Here is an 18,820-nt window from a genome sequence, read left to right on the forward strand (position 1 = left end):
TTGAAAGCACGGTACCTCTAGATGTAGCTTAAAAACACGATGAACATTGAAGGTTACTAAAAAACGGCTTACGAGGCAGTCCCAAAGCCTTTTTGCTCACACGTAACAAAGCTAAAAAGCTTTGGAACGTGTCAGTTGATTATTCCATAAATAAAACCCATTTATGACACTGAATGAATCCTTTCAGTAGAAAACTATTTGCTTTGAACAGGTACTGGATTTTGTTTGAACTATTGGTTTATCTCCCTTTTACATCAAATTGGAAACATCTGATCAGCAAAGTTTTTGAAATATTTCATAGACATATAGAAACACTCAAAAAGATATCAGCAACTAAGTTACTATCATTATTTATACACTTTATCCCCAGCAATCAAGGAGTAGAAGGACTCAAACCTAAAGGTACAAAACCACCACAGAGTAAGACAAGTTTTCATTACAAAATTAACAAATCCAGCCTATCTGCTAGATCCAAGTTAGCTCTTACACAAGATCGCTCATGTACAAGTTGCATGGGCGCTTCCCATGCCTCACATTCCTAGAGTTTATTTGCCCAAGAGCACAAGAACAAAAAAAATCCAGGTCTAGTATTGAACTCAAGCTTATAAACTATCTCTGAATTAGAGGCGCTGGATAGTAACAAAAAGACATCTGAGCAGCTCCGTACAAGTCAGATCGGCGACATTCACTAGCTCTGGCTCAGAATCAGACGTGCCAGACTCCCCTCGTCGCTCACCCTTCTCCCTAGTACAGCATGGTCATCTCTGAACTGCCGTAAATACCCGAACTTGTCCTCAAGTTCACTAGCTTCAGCTTAACATTGTATTAAAGCAGTCGCACTGCCTTTCAATGCAAGCTGGTCCGCAAGCTATTGCCATAATCCGTTCTACAGGATAGCTGAACTCTGAAGAGCCAACCCTGAATGTTATTCTACACTGGATGAATCATCTATGTTAAATCAAGGATTGTCCATATATTTAGAGAGCTTCCGATGCCTTAGATAAGAATCAGGATCTTACGGATGATGGTATATAAAATAGAAGATAAAGTCCCCAACTCAAAGTTGCTTCTAGACCAGCTCTGAAGGATTGCCAAATATGGTACCTCAAACAAAATTACAGAAAAGCATTTAAGGCATATTTGCAAAAACAGTATCAAGATTCAGACTAATAGACCTGGGAGGAGGCAATTGGAGAAGATGAGAAATATTGTTATCCCAGCTACAGTTCAAGCCAATTAACACTCCAGTTGTGATAAATGGTACCCTCTGTAGTCTTACATCATTACAAAGTATCACCAGATATACATTAATTTGAGCAAGAGGATGCGAGATTTAAGGGGTGTTCTTATTTCCTAAAGCCTCTGATCACTGAAAGCACATCCCCCTATATCTATACCTCTGGTTTACTCTGTAGTTAAAGATACACCACAAAGTGCAACAGTTCTTTCTCAAATTGCTCAGATATGGGATTCTATCCCTTGGCCATGGTGTCCACTAGCCCACAAACATTGGTTAACTATACCGAAAGCATGTATTTGTTTCCCTTTCACAGATTATCTTAAACTGCTATATAACGACAACATCTCCAATTTAAAATAATTTTTTAATAGAAAAAAAATTTATAGAAATAGAAAAAATGAATTGATAATCAGGTTTTTGCTGGAAAATTGTTTCCTCTCTAGATATTCATAAATCCTCATTTTAAGAAGCATTTTTGCAGATATAGTACAACGGAGATTATGGACATCACTGCTTAACATCATTTTTTCAGAATCCCCAAGTCAAAATATGACTTTAGCAGTTATCTAAAGATTTATTTCCTTACCAGATCACCACTTGAAACTATTCCCTGAAAACAGTTCTGGAGAAAACACAGCTACAAAGAGTATACAAGTGAGACATTCTCTTCATAAGTATTTGATCTACTATATGAATTTCAGCAAAAAAGGAATTAATGCCAATGCTACTGAATTTCTAAATGTATGTATTACAGAAAGTGGGATATAATAGAACGAGTAATCCTTGTTTATCCCCACCAAGACAAGTCTGCTGAGAATGGTTCATCCAGCTTAAAATACTTAGTGAAAATATAAATGCTTGACCAAATGCTTTACTGTAAAGCTCTAAGCAAGCCATTGTTGTTAAAGCCATAGAAAGCTTTCTTGGCATATTAGTTTTCTGCAATGGTTCCTCTGTGATAAGGTCACTAGAAAAAAAATAAAAATAGTTAAATTAAGATTCAGAGCACTTTCCCTTACAATGACCTGAAACTAGGAAATCTTCGAGATTTTTCTTATTCATTTCATGAAAATGAGGTTTCTAGGGAAAGGTAAATACTTCAAGCATCTATGTTGTACCACATCAGATTACTCTCTCCTTCACACAACAGAGTAACAGGTTTTTAAACATTTATTCACAACAGAAAGCTTGGTCAATTACTATAAAATTGCTCAAAAGTTATCCCTGGTATTACATTTTATGCTTGTTCCTCCATGTCACTTATGGTTATATAACCACATTTTCTCATTCCCACTCTACGTAGTCCTTAGAACTAAAGTATTATGAAAAACTGTTTTCTAACTAGTCATGTGATTAAAATATTAATCTCTCCATGACTTTACATAACAACTGCAGATATATTGTACATGACAATGACATTTTAAAATAGATATTTTCACTTTAAATGTTGAGCTAAAATGCTTGGATGGATATCAGTTCTGAAAGTCAGTAACTTTTGAGAATATATATTTAAAGTATCACTTCAGGGAACACAACACAGACCATTTCTTACCAGCTTCTGAGATTTACCCAGTATTTAAGTGTAGATCTATGTGCAATTTTTAAAACAGTAGCCTGTCACAAATCAGAAATAAATTGTTCCCATAGTTTTGATCCATCTCATGGAAAGCCATCAGCATTCCATTTATCATCCATGGAAGCTATTTTTCCTCCAAATTCAGAACACTTGAGTTCACTAAACTGTCAAAGCAAAAACAGATTTCTGAGACTAAACTACTTCATGACGCATATTCATTGAATGCATGGGAGGGGGATAACTCCCTCCTGCCTCATTTGTACATATCTAAGCTATGAAACACCTTTCACACGTGCTGGCATTTCATAGCAGTGTTAGGATAGATCCAGAGAGTCCCCTCCACCAAGACAAGCACATCATGACCTTCCATGGCCAAGTCACTTTTTCTGCCTTTAAGTCCAAGCAAGTTTGAAGATTATTTTCAAGCATGAAATGCAACAGAAGTACAGGTTTAAGGGTCACATTTTCACACTTGACCTAAAGTCAGTTGAGGTATTCAGCTGATCAAATAGCAAGGTATATTAAATCACCCTGAACTCCATTGCCTAAGCTGACAAGATCTCATTCCACTAACTGCCGTTTAGACATCCAGCATCCACGTGGACTCCTACATATAGGTAACTTAGAACTGAATCCTACCTCAAGAACTTGATCCTTTTCCTATAAGGTTGCATAAAAGCCCTAACCTCTCTGATCCTTGCTTGTAGCATGTCCCAGTTACAATAGGATTGTAGACAGCATTACCAAAGCATATTCAAGCCTCACCTAAATACCTCAGATTAATTTCCGTATCACAGCAATTCAGACTTCTCAGAGCAATCTGTGGAGCTGGACCAACCTGAAAAAGTTGTAACAAGATTGTATACAATTGGATTTTGAAAGGACTTGACTGGACCTGCAATCTATAGAAGAGTTTCCACAAGGTTTTATCTTGCCAAGTAAGACTATCTTCACCATAACAAGACATATTAATTCAGGGTTTTTTAATGTGTACAGGAGTCTACAAAGAACACAAATGAAGAAATTAATTCAAATGCACAACCAGCCTCAAGCAGAAACTGAGCATAACTCATGGGACTAATTATCTTGACAAATTATAAAGCAGACAAAATTCAGGCTGTCTTAGTTATTCCATCACCTTCTGTCAAGGTCCAGACATGAAAAAAACATTTAGGCCAACTAGTTCTAGTATGAGATAAGGCCTGTTAACACTGCTAAGGTTTGAGCAAGACAAGAGGTCCCAGCTAAAGTATATAAATATATAGCACCGCAGAAGCAACCAAGAGCTGTTAGGTAGAAGGCAAGTTAAGCACATCAACAGAGACTCAACTGTTCATGCACGAAGCAGAAGACCAGAAATTCATAAGGATTTTTTCAGGGAGCGCAAAGATGCCCAAAAAAGTGAAATACCTTCTTTTGAATCTGAAGTCTACCAGATTCTTTTCCAATAGGAACCCAGCTGCTCTGAACTTCAGTTGAATAGCTTTCTGCTGCAGTTAACCTGTCACCTTCCAGGGCTGTCAGAGGTAATGAGGTTGAATTTGCACAGGACCCAGCTATGAGCCTGTGAAAATATATTTGACAGGACAGGTAATGTGAGCAGGCATTACAATGCCAGGTTGATCAGATCAGGGCTAGAACTGCCTGACCCGTGTTGAGGCCATTATGATTTATTCAAGGACTCAGAGTTAGAGGGAAGTTTCAAAGAGGGAAAGGGCAATGAAATACTTAAAGGAAACTTAGTTAACCCTGTGTCAGGTCTAGTAAGCTGTTTGAATGGGGCTAGTGCACTTGGTGGGCTGTTTTGGTCCAGAGACCTCATTTATCACAAAAAATTATGATTGATATTTCGTTAATCCTATCGATATACCTAACCAGCAGAGGCATCTTTGCTTGCCGGAGTCATCACTGGCAAATATAAACACAGGAATAGTTTCTGCTAGCAAAATCACTTATATTTGTAGTTAGTTTCATTTTCAGATATTAAACCCTGTTTCATTTTCAGATATTAAACCCTGTAAAGGATAACTTGGTTTTTTTGATCCTGATTAAAAGCAGTATCATTTCTTTGGGGAAGCACTATTCTATTCTTAAAGTTGAAACAAACTTAGTTTTTCCTCACCACTTTCTGGATATCCAAGTTTGCCAGATTCAACCCAAACTGGTACCCCAATGCTAGTTTGACAGATTTATCAATTATTGGAGTGACTTGGTCTGCTTCAAACAGCAGATTCTCTGTTCATGAACACCAAAAAGACTACACCTCCTGAAAGACTGGAGGTACCTTTTTGTTCAGGATCTCGCACAATAGCTAACAGCATTAGTGCTGACTGCAGGCATACAGAAACAGATGCCAGCTTGCTAGAACTGCTCTAAACTCAATATTCACATGCGGAAAAGCTTTTTGCACAAATTTCATCCATATTTAAGACTTAAGTTTCATTCTTCTGAAGCATTTGTCACCAACCCTGATCAGGAGGCAGGAAAAAATTGCCCATAAATGGGAACCAAATCTTTTAACCATTTTTGAGGAACTATCACTTGGCACCTTCTACAAATGACACATTTGCACTAATACTAACACCTCCTGTAGGCAAAACGGTCTATAAAACTGCTGGGTCATGTTGAGCTTCTCATCAACCAACACCCTCAAGTCCTTCTCCTCAGGGCTACTCTCAATCCATTCTCTGCCCAGCCTGCATTTGTGCTTGGGATTGCCCCGACCCATGTGCAGGACCTTGCACTTGGCCTTGTTGAACTTCATGAGGTTCACACAGGCCCACCTTTCAAGTCTGTCAAGGTCCCTCTGGATGGCATCCCTTCCCTCCAGCATGTCAACCGCACCACACAGCTTGGTGTTGTTGGCAAACTTGCTGAGGGTGCACTCAATCCCAGTGTCCATGTTGCCAACAAAGATGTTAAACAGCGCCAGTCCCAATACCACTTGTCACTGGTCTAAACTTGGACATCAAGCCATTGACCGCAACTCTTTGAGTGTGACCGTCCAGCCCATTCCTCATCCACCAAGTGGTCCATGTCTCTCCAATTTAGGGACAAGGATGTCATGAGGGACAGTGTCAAATGCTTTGCATAAGACTTTGTTCCCCTGGGTACAGCCATTGAAAACTCATGTCACTCACTGCAGACTACAGTATGCCAAGACAAGGCTCTCAGTTTGCCATGTTGAAGCTATGTCACTTCATACAACGTAGTTAAATTTATTAGATCTCAGAAATAAAACCACAAGCCTGGTCCTAGTAAACAAGTGATACTAAACTGCAGTGACTGCTTGTGGTTTAGGGTGGGTGTTTTTCAGAGAAGTTCAAGAGTACCTGTCATATGTCTGAATTCATACTCACCTCCCAGACTGCTCCTCTACAGTGAAAAAATTTAATTCCTTTTGACTATATGGAATCTTTAATGAGTAAGCTTTAAAATAAATATTCATCTATATGTAATAAAATGGAAATTTTTAAGAAAAATTGAGCCCCCCTATATTGGGGTAAAAATATTCTTAAATAGAGAATATCTAGGATTTTATTTGCTCTGGCAGAAGGGAGATTTGTGTGAGTAGAGATCCAGTATTCTGCTTTCTGCAGAGAAAGTCCTAGTGGAGATATAGGAACTCAAATGGCATGTCTATTCTGCACAGCAGTTGTACTCTCTGCCCCCTGGATGCTGGTGATCTAAAGAGTCACATACAGGATTACATCAAAGCTCTATCTGGATATAAGTTCAGGTTTCTTTCCATAGCACATACCAGGCTTTATCCCAGCTCAGACAAAGACTGTCTCTATGGACCAGAACTACTGAGGACACCTGCCCATTCAAAAGATGGCAAAGGCTTTCCTACTAGCTATCCTAAATAAGAATTTCAGTGTTTAGTCCTTTAAAGAAAGTTGACATTACGTAAAGAAGCAGAAGCATCTTTCAGAAGGCACTGTTTCCCTTTTTAATATCCATTTTGGCTTTCTCTCCCTTGAGCTCAAGTATCTACATCTCAACCTCTATAAGAAAAACATCCTGATTACAAACACTGGCCATGTAAGCTTCCCTTATCTTTTACCTTCCCATCTTTATGTTTCTGTATGTTTGTATATACCTCTTCCCAGTCATAAAGATGACTTAAGCCAGAGTTCCAAAGAGGTGCCCACATATAAATGGTATGCAATCTTGAATTCACTGAAGCAATATTTCGTGAAACTTTGAACAGCAGTAAAGGAATCCCTGCAAGTTACCCAGCATAGTCTGTGAGGAAAACATTGACAGTGTGGGAAAAAAATTAGAGTAAGTCTTCTTAAAGAAATGGAGGAAGGAATGAAGGAATTCCTTTCCTCCATGAGCAGAAACAGCAGCAGTCTTGAAATTTCTAGTAGGAAGAAAAAGCCATTTCAAACAAGTGAAAAAATGCTAATCTGATTTTCGTAACATTAACCTTAAAATTTACAAAGGGACCAAAAGAATAAAGTCCCAGAGCCTATTGAATGTTGAATAAATGCTTACAGGTAGCAGTATTTTACTGCAGGATAATACTTGGCAGTAAAGTAGTGTTAAGAATTCATGGTGGTCAAAGATATTAAAAAAACAGTCCTTACCCCTCCAGAATAGACTGTATAATTTAGTAGTGTAGACTTAACTAATTCAAGACAAACAATGGCCAAAATTTAAGAGGATGAGAAAAAAGTTTGCACAGTGAGTTCCTTTAATGGTGCATTTTAAGCTGCACTTCTACCTACAATAAGAAAGTTTCAAAGCCTGGCATCAAAATAAACTTAAATATATTTAATGCCTTTTGCTATTCTGAAGAGGAGGATCTTGCTATCCTGAAAATATGATTCATTTATCATTTATTCTCAACATACTTTTTTTGTGTGACTGCCACCAATTTATACCAACAAGAACCATTCCTACCTTAGAATTTCTATAGAACAGACTGCAGAACAGCAATAGAAATTGTTAATTTACTATTTTAAATGTAACAGTTAAAGAACTAGTTAAGATATTAGTGGAATATCTTTTATAAGCACTTAGATTTATGAAATATGAAAATTGGGCTTACCTTAGGGAATTGTTTTACAGGAATCAAAACTTTTTGTCCCAACTTCATATTTTTATTGATGACTACATCAATATATTTTTCTTCTTCCTTTCCTTCCCCTTTTTGGAATTTTTCAATTTCTGTTAAAGGAAAAGAGTTAGTTATTTTCTTGGTTTAATACAACAATCTAAAAGCTGAGAATCTTCAAAGGCAGTATAAATTAAAAACTTTAAAACTAATACTGTATGGCATAATACATATGGCATAATATGTAATTAATACATGTAATTAGTTATATAGGTCAATGGGGTAAACCATGTTTTGCTTTTTTAATACTCATGTTCATATCAGCACCTTGAATTAGCATTGCAAGCATTTTAAATGCTGACTTTTAGCTTAATACTTAGGATACATTCACATTTTATATGGCTCAAGCAGGAAAAACTATTCTTAGATACCTTTATTCATTTTTAAATCAAAAACTTACAGCACAGTTTAATACTTGACTATTTTATCCCTTTATAATACAAACAAAGTATAGAGTTTTAACGGTGGTTGTCTACAGTGCACTTACGAGCAATTGTCAAATCAGTCTTTCAAAATTTCAGGAATGTAAATGAGGCACATAGATCCCAAAAATCTGAGATCAGTGTTATACCAATAACAACAGAATTAGGAATGAGATTTAGAAGTTCAAAACCAGGCTGCATGACTACTCATTCTAGAGCTACATACAAAACTGATTCTTGATTATAATTCTCTCCAAATATTGACTCTCCAGTACGCTAATGAAAAATTGCAGATTTCATTTCATTGGTGGGGATACATAAGCTTAAAAGGAGACTTAAAAATGAAGCACTGCCTGAAGTCTTTGCTGGACTGGAGTCCAGCATGCTGTGAGTTGCAGTGTTAAACATGTTAGCACAGGACATACCAAAATCCAACCAATTTCAGAAGTGTGACAAAAGTTCTTCCACAGTCATCTAGCATTTGTCCTCCCAAATCTTCAAATATCTTGTTAGTTTTCCACAACAAAACACACCCTTCTACTCTACTTAACCAGTAGAAGTTGAAGTTTCTTTAGTGGGAATGTGATCTTATGCCAACAGGAGACAGTAACAATAACTTTTGAGTGCAAAGAAACCAATCAAAAATATAGAAGAAAGCACCCTATTTAGTTTGAAAGTACTTCCAGTCAAAAACAGAGAGAGTAGTAAACCAAAAACTTCTTACTAATGAAAAAATCCATGCATCGTTAGCAGCTTTGTTTAACGAATACCAGTCCATTCCCATTTACCACAATAGAAATGAAGATGCTAACATCTTTCCTAAAAACTGAAATTCCAGTCTTCCATGTAAATTTTCACCTCACTAGCACAGAACAGGAAACAAATACAATTGCATTTATTCAAGTTAATGTTCAGTGACTGAAGAACTAAGCAAGCCAAACTACCCTAAGACTACCTGAAGGCTTCTTGAAAGAAAAGCCTTTCCCAGCTATACTATCAAACCTTCTGGGTAAGTCCCTAGGAAGTTTTTGATCATATGGATTCTAGTAACATAAACATTCTGGAGAAGCTCTATCAAAGCAACCTTCCTCTGAAATGTCCTTTGTGTTCAGCATGCTTAAACTCCAAACCCCTCAGCCTACAGGCTGACAACTACTGAGGAACATATTTTAACAGCTGAATCCAGGTAAAAATGGAATTCACACATTCTTTGTAGATGTTACTTTATGGACTAGAGAATTATGGGCAACCAAATAGATGTAAAGTTACATTGAAATTCATTTCCAGATGAAATTAAGACTGAAATTTTATAGGGCATGATGTTCCCACTCAGAAAGCAGGTGATGTATTTTTTACAAGTCAAAGTTTCTGAATATCACATTCAGACATACAAGTGTAGTACTATCACAGCACTCAAATACAAATAAACTACTTTTAACACCCCTGCTTCCTGATGTAACAAGGGCAGTTACGATAAAGCTCTTTGATTTCTCTTGGAAAACAAGGCTAGATACTTAGAGGTTTGTATGTTTTACAAGTGGAAAACAGAAACATGACACTGATATTTAACCCTGCAGTTGGTATACACTATTAACAGTATAAATACTCAAAGTTCAAAACTGATCAGAAGTATGCTGTTCTTTAGCAACATTCTACACCAAGAAATACTAAATATTAAAATCGTAATAAAAATATATCCACTTTGTTATGACTGAAGCAAATGCAGTTACAACAAAATTTAATATGACTAATTTAGTATTTACTTTAATTGTTAGGACTAGAATTTGTTCAGAAAAATCAGAAAAGCACAGTTCAACTCCATTCAAGATTAAAAATTAATTTAATGCACTGTGCTGTAGTATTTTGGAACAGATCAGTGCACCGAAGACTCCTGGGAGTTAGACTGACACAAGATTTTTAGAAGTCTTCAGTAGCTGTAATTACTGTTACAGTAAAGGACTTTCTCCTGAAGTAATCTAAACTTACAAAATAAAAGTCCGTGTATCATCAAATCCCACCATGTTTTTATGAACTGGTAAAGCTAAAAATTTGTTTTCTCCTGTTGAGTCATACACTATTGTACACAACTGCATGGTATGGCATACACTGCAATCTCCCTGCTCACCTGAAAATTTAATTTAATAAAAATTGCATTGCTAGAAGTAGTAAGGAATTCTAAATTAGAACCACAAGTTTATGAATGAACAGTGGTTTAAGGACCTTCTTTGAAATTGCCAAGAAATTACACCTAAAAGTGAGTTTTGTTTCAGGAACATTCAGATGTTTCAAACAGACTTGTCGAGGTTAAAATGTATTTTAAGAATTAAGAGTAGAGTTCTAACATCCCACTAACATTCCTCAGATGAGCTAGCTGCACAAATTCCGTAAAAGATCAATACAGTTATTTGTATTTCCTAAATATTTTAGCTTATGTAAGTTATTTGAGTTCAGTATTTGAAGGACTTGACTGCAACAACTTGATTATGCTAGATACACTCATAATTCTATAGTGTTTTTTTTTAATTTACTAATACAAAAAAATTAAAAAGATCGAAAGAACATTCTTGCTCTAGTAATCACTCAACTTGAAGTGGCCGAAGTAAATACTACAAGAAATCCATTCATTCCTCTGAAGATCAGTTTTCCTACCCCAAATAGCTACATACTTTTTATTGACCATTTTAAGAACAACCATTTCTTCATTTATCCTAACTTCCACTTTTTAATCAACTTTCCATTTGCTTGAAGAAGCTATTGAAACCCGTAAGAGGCTGCCAAGTAGCTCTTAGCAAAAGGGATCACAATTTTCCCCATTTGTTTTTAAGTCAAATGACTCGTTTTTCTTCTACTAAACAGCCATAGCCCATTGCCATAGCACTACAAAATAAGATAAAAGATTTTCCTATTATGATCCAAAACTAAATCAAACTGACTTAAGACTTTATGCATATTCACTGCTATCCTAAGATATTCATTTTGAATGAACAATGTCAAGGCTACAGAATTACTGAAAATTTATCTTACATTGAGACCACATTTTATCTCAGATTTTTCTGTTTTTTCTTGTCATTTCTTTGGATTCAAATCTAAGATGAATATGAAATGAAGTTAAGCATTAGAATTTTACCCACATCTGCACAGCTTATTCGGTATCTATCACATACATCAAGCTTTAGATAATTAGGGAAAAATCATGCCAGATCACACAGGAAATCCAATCAGATTTTCAAGGTCAAATGGATAGGAAGATTTGCCTTTTCCTAATCCTTAGATTACATTCTGTACTGCTTAGCTATATGAAGCTATGACATTTCCTAGATCGCAAATAGTAAATAAACATGTGATTAAAGCTTCCCATAATACTAGAGATTAAAATCCCATATTCTCAGACCACGGATGCAGCTAATGCAACAGTCCAGCAATTTAACTGGATGAAGTAATAACTGCATAGATTTTTTTCTTTACATTTAATCATAGCAGGGAGATCTAAGCAATGATTACTCCTCAGTTAATTCACCGAATAATGTTGCTAGATACATCAGATAATGACAAACTAGAATTGTTCCACGTTAATCTTTAGGTAGAATTAATCTTCCTGTGGCAGAACTACAAACCAGGATTCCAGCTCCCTTCCTGCTAAGCCAATATAAATACTTGAGTTTAATATAGAACAAAGCGATGCTCTGTATTTGTCTGTAGTAAATCAATATAATCAATGTAAGATCAAATGTCAAACACAAAGTAAACAGAAATGTTTACTGCATTTGTCCTTAATACAATGTTTCCAAAACACAAGATCAGGAGAAACAGGAACCAGGTAAGTTTGTCTGCAAATCCTTAAAAAATGTTCTACTATTTTTCCTTAGATTCAGAAGTCTTATCAGACACCCTATTAAATCCAAATCATTTCATACTGATTTTTCTCTCCTTCAGATGGAAGAAGTGAAGAATCCAAGGCTCAAATTCTAGGACAATCAAATGATCATGGCTTCAGAAAACATACGGGGTTGACATAACTGCAATTCCATTTCATAGAATCATAGAATCATACAGGTTGGAAAAGACCTCTAAGATCATCGAGTCCAACCGTCAACCCAACACCACCACGCCCACTACACCATGTCCCTAAGCGCCTCATCTACACGTCTTTTAAATACTTCCAGGGATGGTGACTCCACCACTTCCCTGGGCAGCCTGTTCCAAGGCCTGACCACTCTTTCAGTAAAGAAATTTCTCCTAATGTCCAATCTAAACCTCCCCTGGCACAACTTGAGGCCATTCCCTCTCATCCTATCACTTGTTACTTGGCAGAAGAGACCAACACCCACCTCACTACAACCTCCTTTCAGGTAGTTGTAGAGCACGATGAGGTCTCCCCTCAGCCTCCTCTTCTCCAGCCTAAACAACCCCAGTTCCCTCAGCCGCTCCTCATAAGACTTGTGCTCCAGGCCCTTCACCAGCTTCGTTGCCCTCCTCTGGACACGCTCCAGCACCTCCATGTCCTTCTTGTAGGGAGGGGCCCAAAACTGAACACAGGATTCGAGGTGCGGCCTCACCAGTGCCCAGTACAGGGGCACGATCACCTCCCTACTCCTGCTGGCCACACTGGTTCTGATACAGGCCAGGATGCCATTGGCCTTCTTGGCCACCTGGGCACACTGCCAGCTCATGTTCAGCCAGCTGTCAATCAGCACCCCCAGGTCCTTTTCCTCTGGGCAGCTTTCCAGCCACTCTTCCCCAAGCCTGTAGCATTGCCTGGGGTTGTTGTGGCCGAAGTGCAGGACCCGGCACTTGGCCTTGTTGAACCTCATACAGTTGGCCTCGGCCCATCGATCCAGCCTGTCCAGGTCCCTCTGCAGAGCCTTCCTACCCTCCAGCAGATCAACACTCCCGCCCAACTTGGTGTCATCTGCAAACTTACTGAGGGAGCACTCGATCCCCTCGTCCAGATCGTTGATAAAGATAGTGAACTGGACCAGCCCCAGTACTGAGCCCTGGGGAAGACCGCTCGTGACCGGCCACCAACTGGATTTAACTCCGTTCACCACAACTCTCTGGGCTCGGCCGTCCAGCCAGTTTTTCACCCAGCGAAGGGTGTACTTGTCTAGGCCGTGAGCCGCCAGCTTCTCTAGCAGAATGCTGTGGGAGACAGTGTCAAAGGCTTTACTGAAGTCCAAGCAGACCACATCCACAGCCTTTCCCTCATCCACTAGGCAGGTCACCTGGTCATAGAAGGAGACCAGGTTAGTCAAGCAGGACCTGCCTTCCATGAACCCGTGCTGGCTGGGCCTGATCCCCTGGTTGTCCCGGACATGGCTCGTGAGCACCCTCAAAACCAACCGCTCCATGATCTTCCCCGGCACCGAGGTCAGGCTGACCGGCCTGTAGTTCCCCGGATCCTCCTTCCGGCCCTTCTTATAGATCGGCATCACATTGGCGAGCCTCCAGTCATCCGGGACCTCCCCAGTTAACCAGGACTGCTGGTAAATGATGGAGAGCGGCTCGGCAAGCTCCTCTGCCAGCTCCCTCAGTACCCTTGGGTGGATCCCATCCGGCCCCATAGACTTGTGAACGTCCAGGTGGCGTAGCAGGTCATAACTTCATCCTCTTGAATTATGGGGGGTTTATCCTGCTCGCCGACCCTGTCTTCCAGCTCAGGGGGCTGAGTACCCTGAGGATAACCACTCTGACTACTAAAGACTGAGGCAAAGAAGGCGTTGAGTACCTCAGCCTTTTCCTCATCCTTGGTGGCAACGTTCCCCCCCGCATCCAATAGAGGATGGAGATTCTCCTTGGCTCTCCTTTTGTCATTAACATACTTATAAAAGCATTTTTTGTTGTCTCTCACGCCAGTGGCCAGGTTGAGTTCTAGCCGGGCTTTTGCCTTTCTAATTTCCTCTCTGCACGACCTAACGCGATCCCTGTACTCTTCCTGAGTTGCCTGCCCCTTCTTCCACAAGTGATAAACTCTCCTTTTTTCCCTGAGTCCCAGCCAGAGCTCCCCGTTCAGCCAGGCCGGTCGCCTTCCCCGCCCGTTCTTCTTGCGGCACATGGGGACAGCCTGCTCCTGCGCCTTTAAGACTTCCTTCTTGAAGAACGTCCAGCCTTCCTGGACCCCTTTGCCCTTCAGGACTGTCTCCCAAGGGACCCTCTCGACCAGCGTCCTGAGCAGGCCAAAGTCCGCCCACCAGAAGTCCATGGTAGTGGTTTTGCTGGCCCCCCTCTTTACTTCACCAAGTATCAAGAATTCTACCATTTCATGGTCGCTAAGCCCAAGCCGGCCTCCGACCACCACATCTCCCACCAGTCCTTCTCTGTTCGTGAACAGCAGGTCAAGCGAGGCACCTCCCGTGCTGGGCTCGCTTACCAGCTGCGTCAGGAAGTTATCCTCCACACACTCCAGGAACCTCCTCGACTGTTTCCTCTCTGCCGTGTGGTATTTCCAGCAGACATCCGGAAAGTTGAAGTCCCCCACGAGAACAAGGGCTAGCGACTGGGAGACTTCTGCCAGCCTCTGGTAGAATATTTCGTCTGCCTCATCATCCTGGCTAGGTGGTCTATAACAGACTCCCAGCAGGACATCTGCCTTGTTGGCCTTCTCCCTCATCCTTACCCACAAGCATTCAACCTCGTCATCACTACCATCGAGCTCTAGACAGTCGAAGCACTCCCTAACATACAGGGCTACCCCACCGCCTCTCCTTCCTCGCCTGTCCTTTCTGAAGAGCTTATGGCCATCCATTGCAGCACTCCAATCGTGCGACTCATCCCACCGTGTTTCCGTGATGGCGACTAAGTCATAGCTACCCCGCTGCACAATGGCTTCCAGCTCCTCCTGTTTGCCACCCATGCTGCGTGCATTGGTGTACATGCACTTGAGCTGGGCTGCCGATTTCTCCCCCGACAATGGCGTGCCGCCCCTAGGCTCTTCTCTAGAGAGCCTGGTTTTATCCCCTTCCCCCTTCGAACCTAGTTTAAAGCCCTCTCGATGAGCCCGGCCAACTCACACGCGAGAATCCTTTTCCCCTGTGAGACAGCTGAACTCCATCCGTCGCCAGCAGGCCCGGTGCCGTGTGAACCTCCCCATGGTCAAAGAAGCCAAAATTCTGCCGATGGCACCAGCCCCTGAGCCACGTGTTGATCCAATGAGTTTTCCTGTTCCTTTCAGTGTTCCTCCCTGCCACTAAAGTGATCGAGGAAAACACTACCTGTGCTCCCGATCCTCCCACCAGTCACCCCAGCAGCCTGAAGTCCCTTTTGATCGCTTCGGGACTTCTCTCTGCAACTTCCTCACTGCCAGCCTGTGTAACCAGCAGCAGGTAGTGATCGGAGGCCTGCACGAGACCAGGGAGCTTCCTAGTAATGTCCTTCACCCGGGCCCCAGGGAGGCAGCAGACTTCCCTGTGGGATGGGTCTGGCCGACAAATTGGGCCCTCCGTCCCCCTCAGAAGGGAATCACCAATGACAATTACCCTCCTTTTTTTCTTAGCGGAGGCAGTCGTAATTTGTGGGGCTGGCTGCCTCGCCTCAGGCATCCCCCTGGCTGGGCCTTCATCTGCGTCCTCGTTCGTCTGGCCCTCAAGTTCCAGAGCCCCATATCTGTTGTGTAGGGGCAGCTGGGAAGGTTGAGGTGTGGGAGGCCGGGCGGGGGTTCGCCTGGCGCCCCGAGCAGGGACCTGTGTCCATTCCCCTCCGTCGCCTGGGTCCCCTCCTTCTGCCTGGTGGCAAGAGGGCAGGGGATCCTCCGCTTCTTGTGGAGCCTCCATGTGCTGCCCTTGCCTCAGGGACGGTAGGGTGAGGCTCCACCAATCTATCTCCCTCTTGCACTCCCTGATACTCCTTAACCTCTCCACTTCCTCCTTCAGCTCTGCCACCAGGCTGAGCAGATCATCCACCTGGTCGCAGCGCACACAGGCGTCGTCTCTGCTGCCCTCCTGTACAAGGGACAGGCTCAGGCACTCCCTGCACCCGGAGACCTGGACAGATGTGTGTTTGCGTAGGGGCTCCGTCTGGGTCGCCACGTTTGTCCTGGCGATGGCTTTCGGCCGAGTGGATACCATGGCCAGGTCCTCTTCTGGGAGGGCGACGACCACGAGTTGAGCGAGCCTCTGGAGCCTGGAGGAGGGCTGCGCCCTGCTCGCACTAGAAATAGTTTCAGCATTAATTTTGAAAATGAAAATACTGTAAGAATAACATTATCCTTTATAAATACTCCTAAATAATGTTTGACTGAAATACATTGAAGAGGTTTGGGAAATTACTTACACTATACAACAGTAGCAGTATATTTTGCTTTATTTGGACAATTCCAATTTTATTAGCTTGTAGCTAAGAGAAAGAAAATTAAAATTTAGACCAAGTCAACCAAACAATCTGTTATACAACTACTGAAGCATGCCCCAATAACAATAGTATTTCTCAGTAAATTCTCAAGACTTCATAGCTAACTTAGAAAAAACACACCATCTGCAGCTCAGAAAGCTCTTTAATCAAATTGAAGGGTGTGGAAAGTATCTTTATATACTTTCCCTGTCCTTCTACTTCTTGAAAAAACTCTGCCATTAACCATTGCTGGAGATACAACACTGAGCTAGATGGATATCTGGTCTGACAGTATGATTCCTTATGGTTTCACATTAGAAAAAAATTTAAATGATGGTACTACAAAAACCAGACTTTGGCTTATTAGTTTGCATTTTATAAAGATCTCCTTTAAGGCACACACCCAAGCTTTGATAAAAGATAAGCCTCCAGAGGAGGAGGGGGACTCCAAGTCAATTGTAGCAGAATTTCAAAACAAAAATGTTTTTTCCTTAATGGAGGAAAAAAATGGACAATATTTGTTCAGTTTCCTCAAGCTTTCTACAATCCTTCCAGTTCAGAGTATCAGCAAGTACTTCTGAAACAGTCTTTGGGATTAAAACATTACTTTTATACCATGTGTAAAATTCCCCAGCATTCTATACTGTTTCTTATTTGAAAATTTTCATTGTGGCAAAATCCACACTTGCATCTCAGAAGGCACGTTTTAAGCACACCTATTCCGAAAACACTGGCAGTTAGAACTTTTGCAATGAAGCCAAGTCATAGAAGGTCTGCTATGCTGGATGTTGATTTAATGCTCACAGTCCTTCAATGACTTGTTCTGCTAAATCCAAAGTGCAGAAACATAGGATGATGAACAACACTAGTTCTAATTTTGATGATGTTGATGACAGCTTAATCTCATTGTCATAACAAAATGGTATCAACTGCTTCAGATTATACAACTCTTACACTGGAGTCCTTTACTTCCTCCCCCACTAATGGGGCAATTAAAAGTATCTGAAACAGTACCTCTCCAACAAATACTTGTCTTTTCAGCTGAAAATAGTACTCTGCAACATGAACTTGAGCTATAATCAACACACTAAGGCTCTAATACATTTCAAAAGGCTTTCTGAAATAAACCCCACAGATTTTCTGAAGACAGCCTCTAAGAGACCTACTACTCACTCTGTCCTCTTGATCAGTATGAAGCTGGATGACCCTCTCAATTTTTGCACTAAACAGAAGAGGTGGACTTAGCCTCCTGCTTTTGAGTATCTTCTCTTCTGGACATTAGGAGAAATTTCTTTACTGGAAGAGTGGTCAGGCCTTGGAACAGGCTGCCCAGGGAAGTGGTTGAGTCACCATCCCTGGAAGTATTTAAAAGACGTGTAGATGAGGCGCTTAGGGACATGGTGTAGTGGGCATGGTGGCGTTGGGTTGACAGTTGGACTCGATGATCTTAGAGGTCTTTTCCAACCTTAATGGTTCTATGAAAACATGTCTAGCATAGCCTAGTTAGCTTTAAAGCAGTTTCTCTGCGTACATATTCACAAGAGATACAGAATTCCTCAGTTTGAATTGTATGTAGTACCCCAATCCCTCAGAAAAAAACACAAGACAGCAGCAACTAAACGTTTTCTGATGTAAGTAAATGCTTGGACAAATATCCCTTTTCCCACCCACAACGTTTTTCCAAAGTAAGTACTGATTAGTTTATCTTTATGAAAAAGGCAAATTAGAGAACTTAAGTAATCAAGCAAATAAAAATAGCCTCAAAAATTTTAAAATGAGACTGTTAAATATATGTGCAATGGCTACATCCAGATCCATCCTGAATGGATCTAAAAGAATCAAATGTGCAATAAAATTTTCAATTTTTAATGCAGCTGCTCTATAACTGCACCCATCCCCATTCCTCTACCAACTTCAGAAAACTCCACCTATCCTCCTCAGCCATCATTTTGATACTTTAAAAAAGCCTTTTTAAATCACAAATGTAGCCTCCGCAGTAGGTCCTAATTCTGAACTGGCATAAAAAGTAATACATTAAGAGCATGAACTGTGCATAAGAAACATAGGCATTTGTTTCAACAAATGCACACTATTACAATAGTTGAATTCAGAATAACTGTCTTTTATATGCCACC

At 40.7% G+C, this 18,820-nt stretch overlaps 1 protein-coding gene across 4 annotated transcripts in view; it reads right to left on the bottom strand.

Moving 5' to 3' along the window:
- Positions 1-18,820, bottom strand: part of KHDRBS3 (KH RNA binding domain containing, signal transduction associated 3) — a 104,965-nt gene that overhangs the window by 66,151 nt on the left and 19,994 nt on the right. For all 4 annotated transcript variants that reach the window (XM_075141121.1, XM_075141119.1, XM_075141120.1 and 1 more), the window contains exon 2: positions 7,876-7,994. In XM_075141121.1, the coding sequence (XP_074997222.1) occupies positions 7,876-7,994 (119 nt within the window). The remainder of the gene's footprint in view (positions 1-7,875; positions 7,995-18,820) is intronic.

Source organism: Calonectris borealis, chromosome 2, assembly GCF_964195595.1.
Source record: "Calonectris borealis chromosome 2, bCalBor7.hap1.2, whole genome shotgun sequence".
Lineage (NCBI taxonomy): Eukaryota > Metazoa > Chordata > Aves > Procellariiformes > Procellariidae > Calonectris > Calonectris borealis.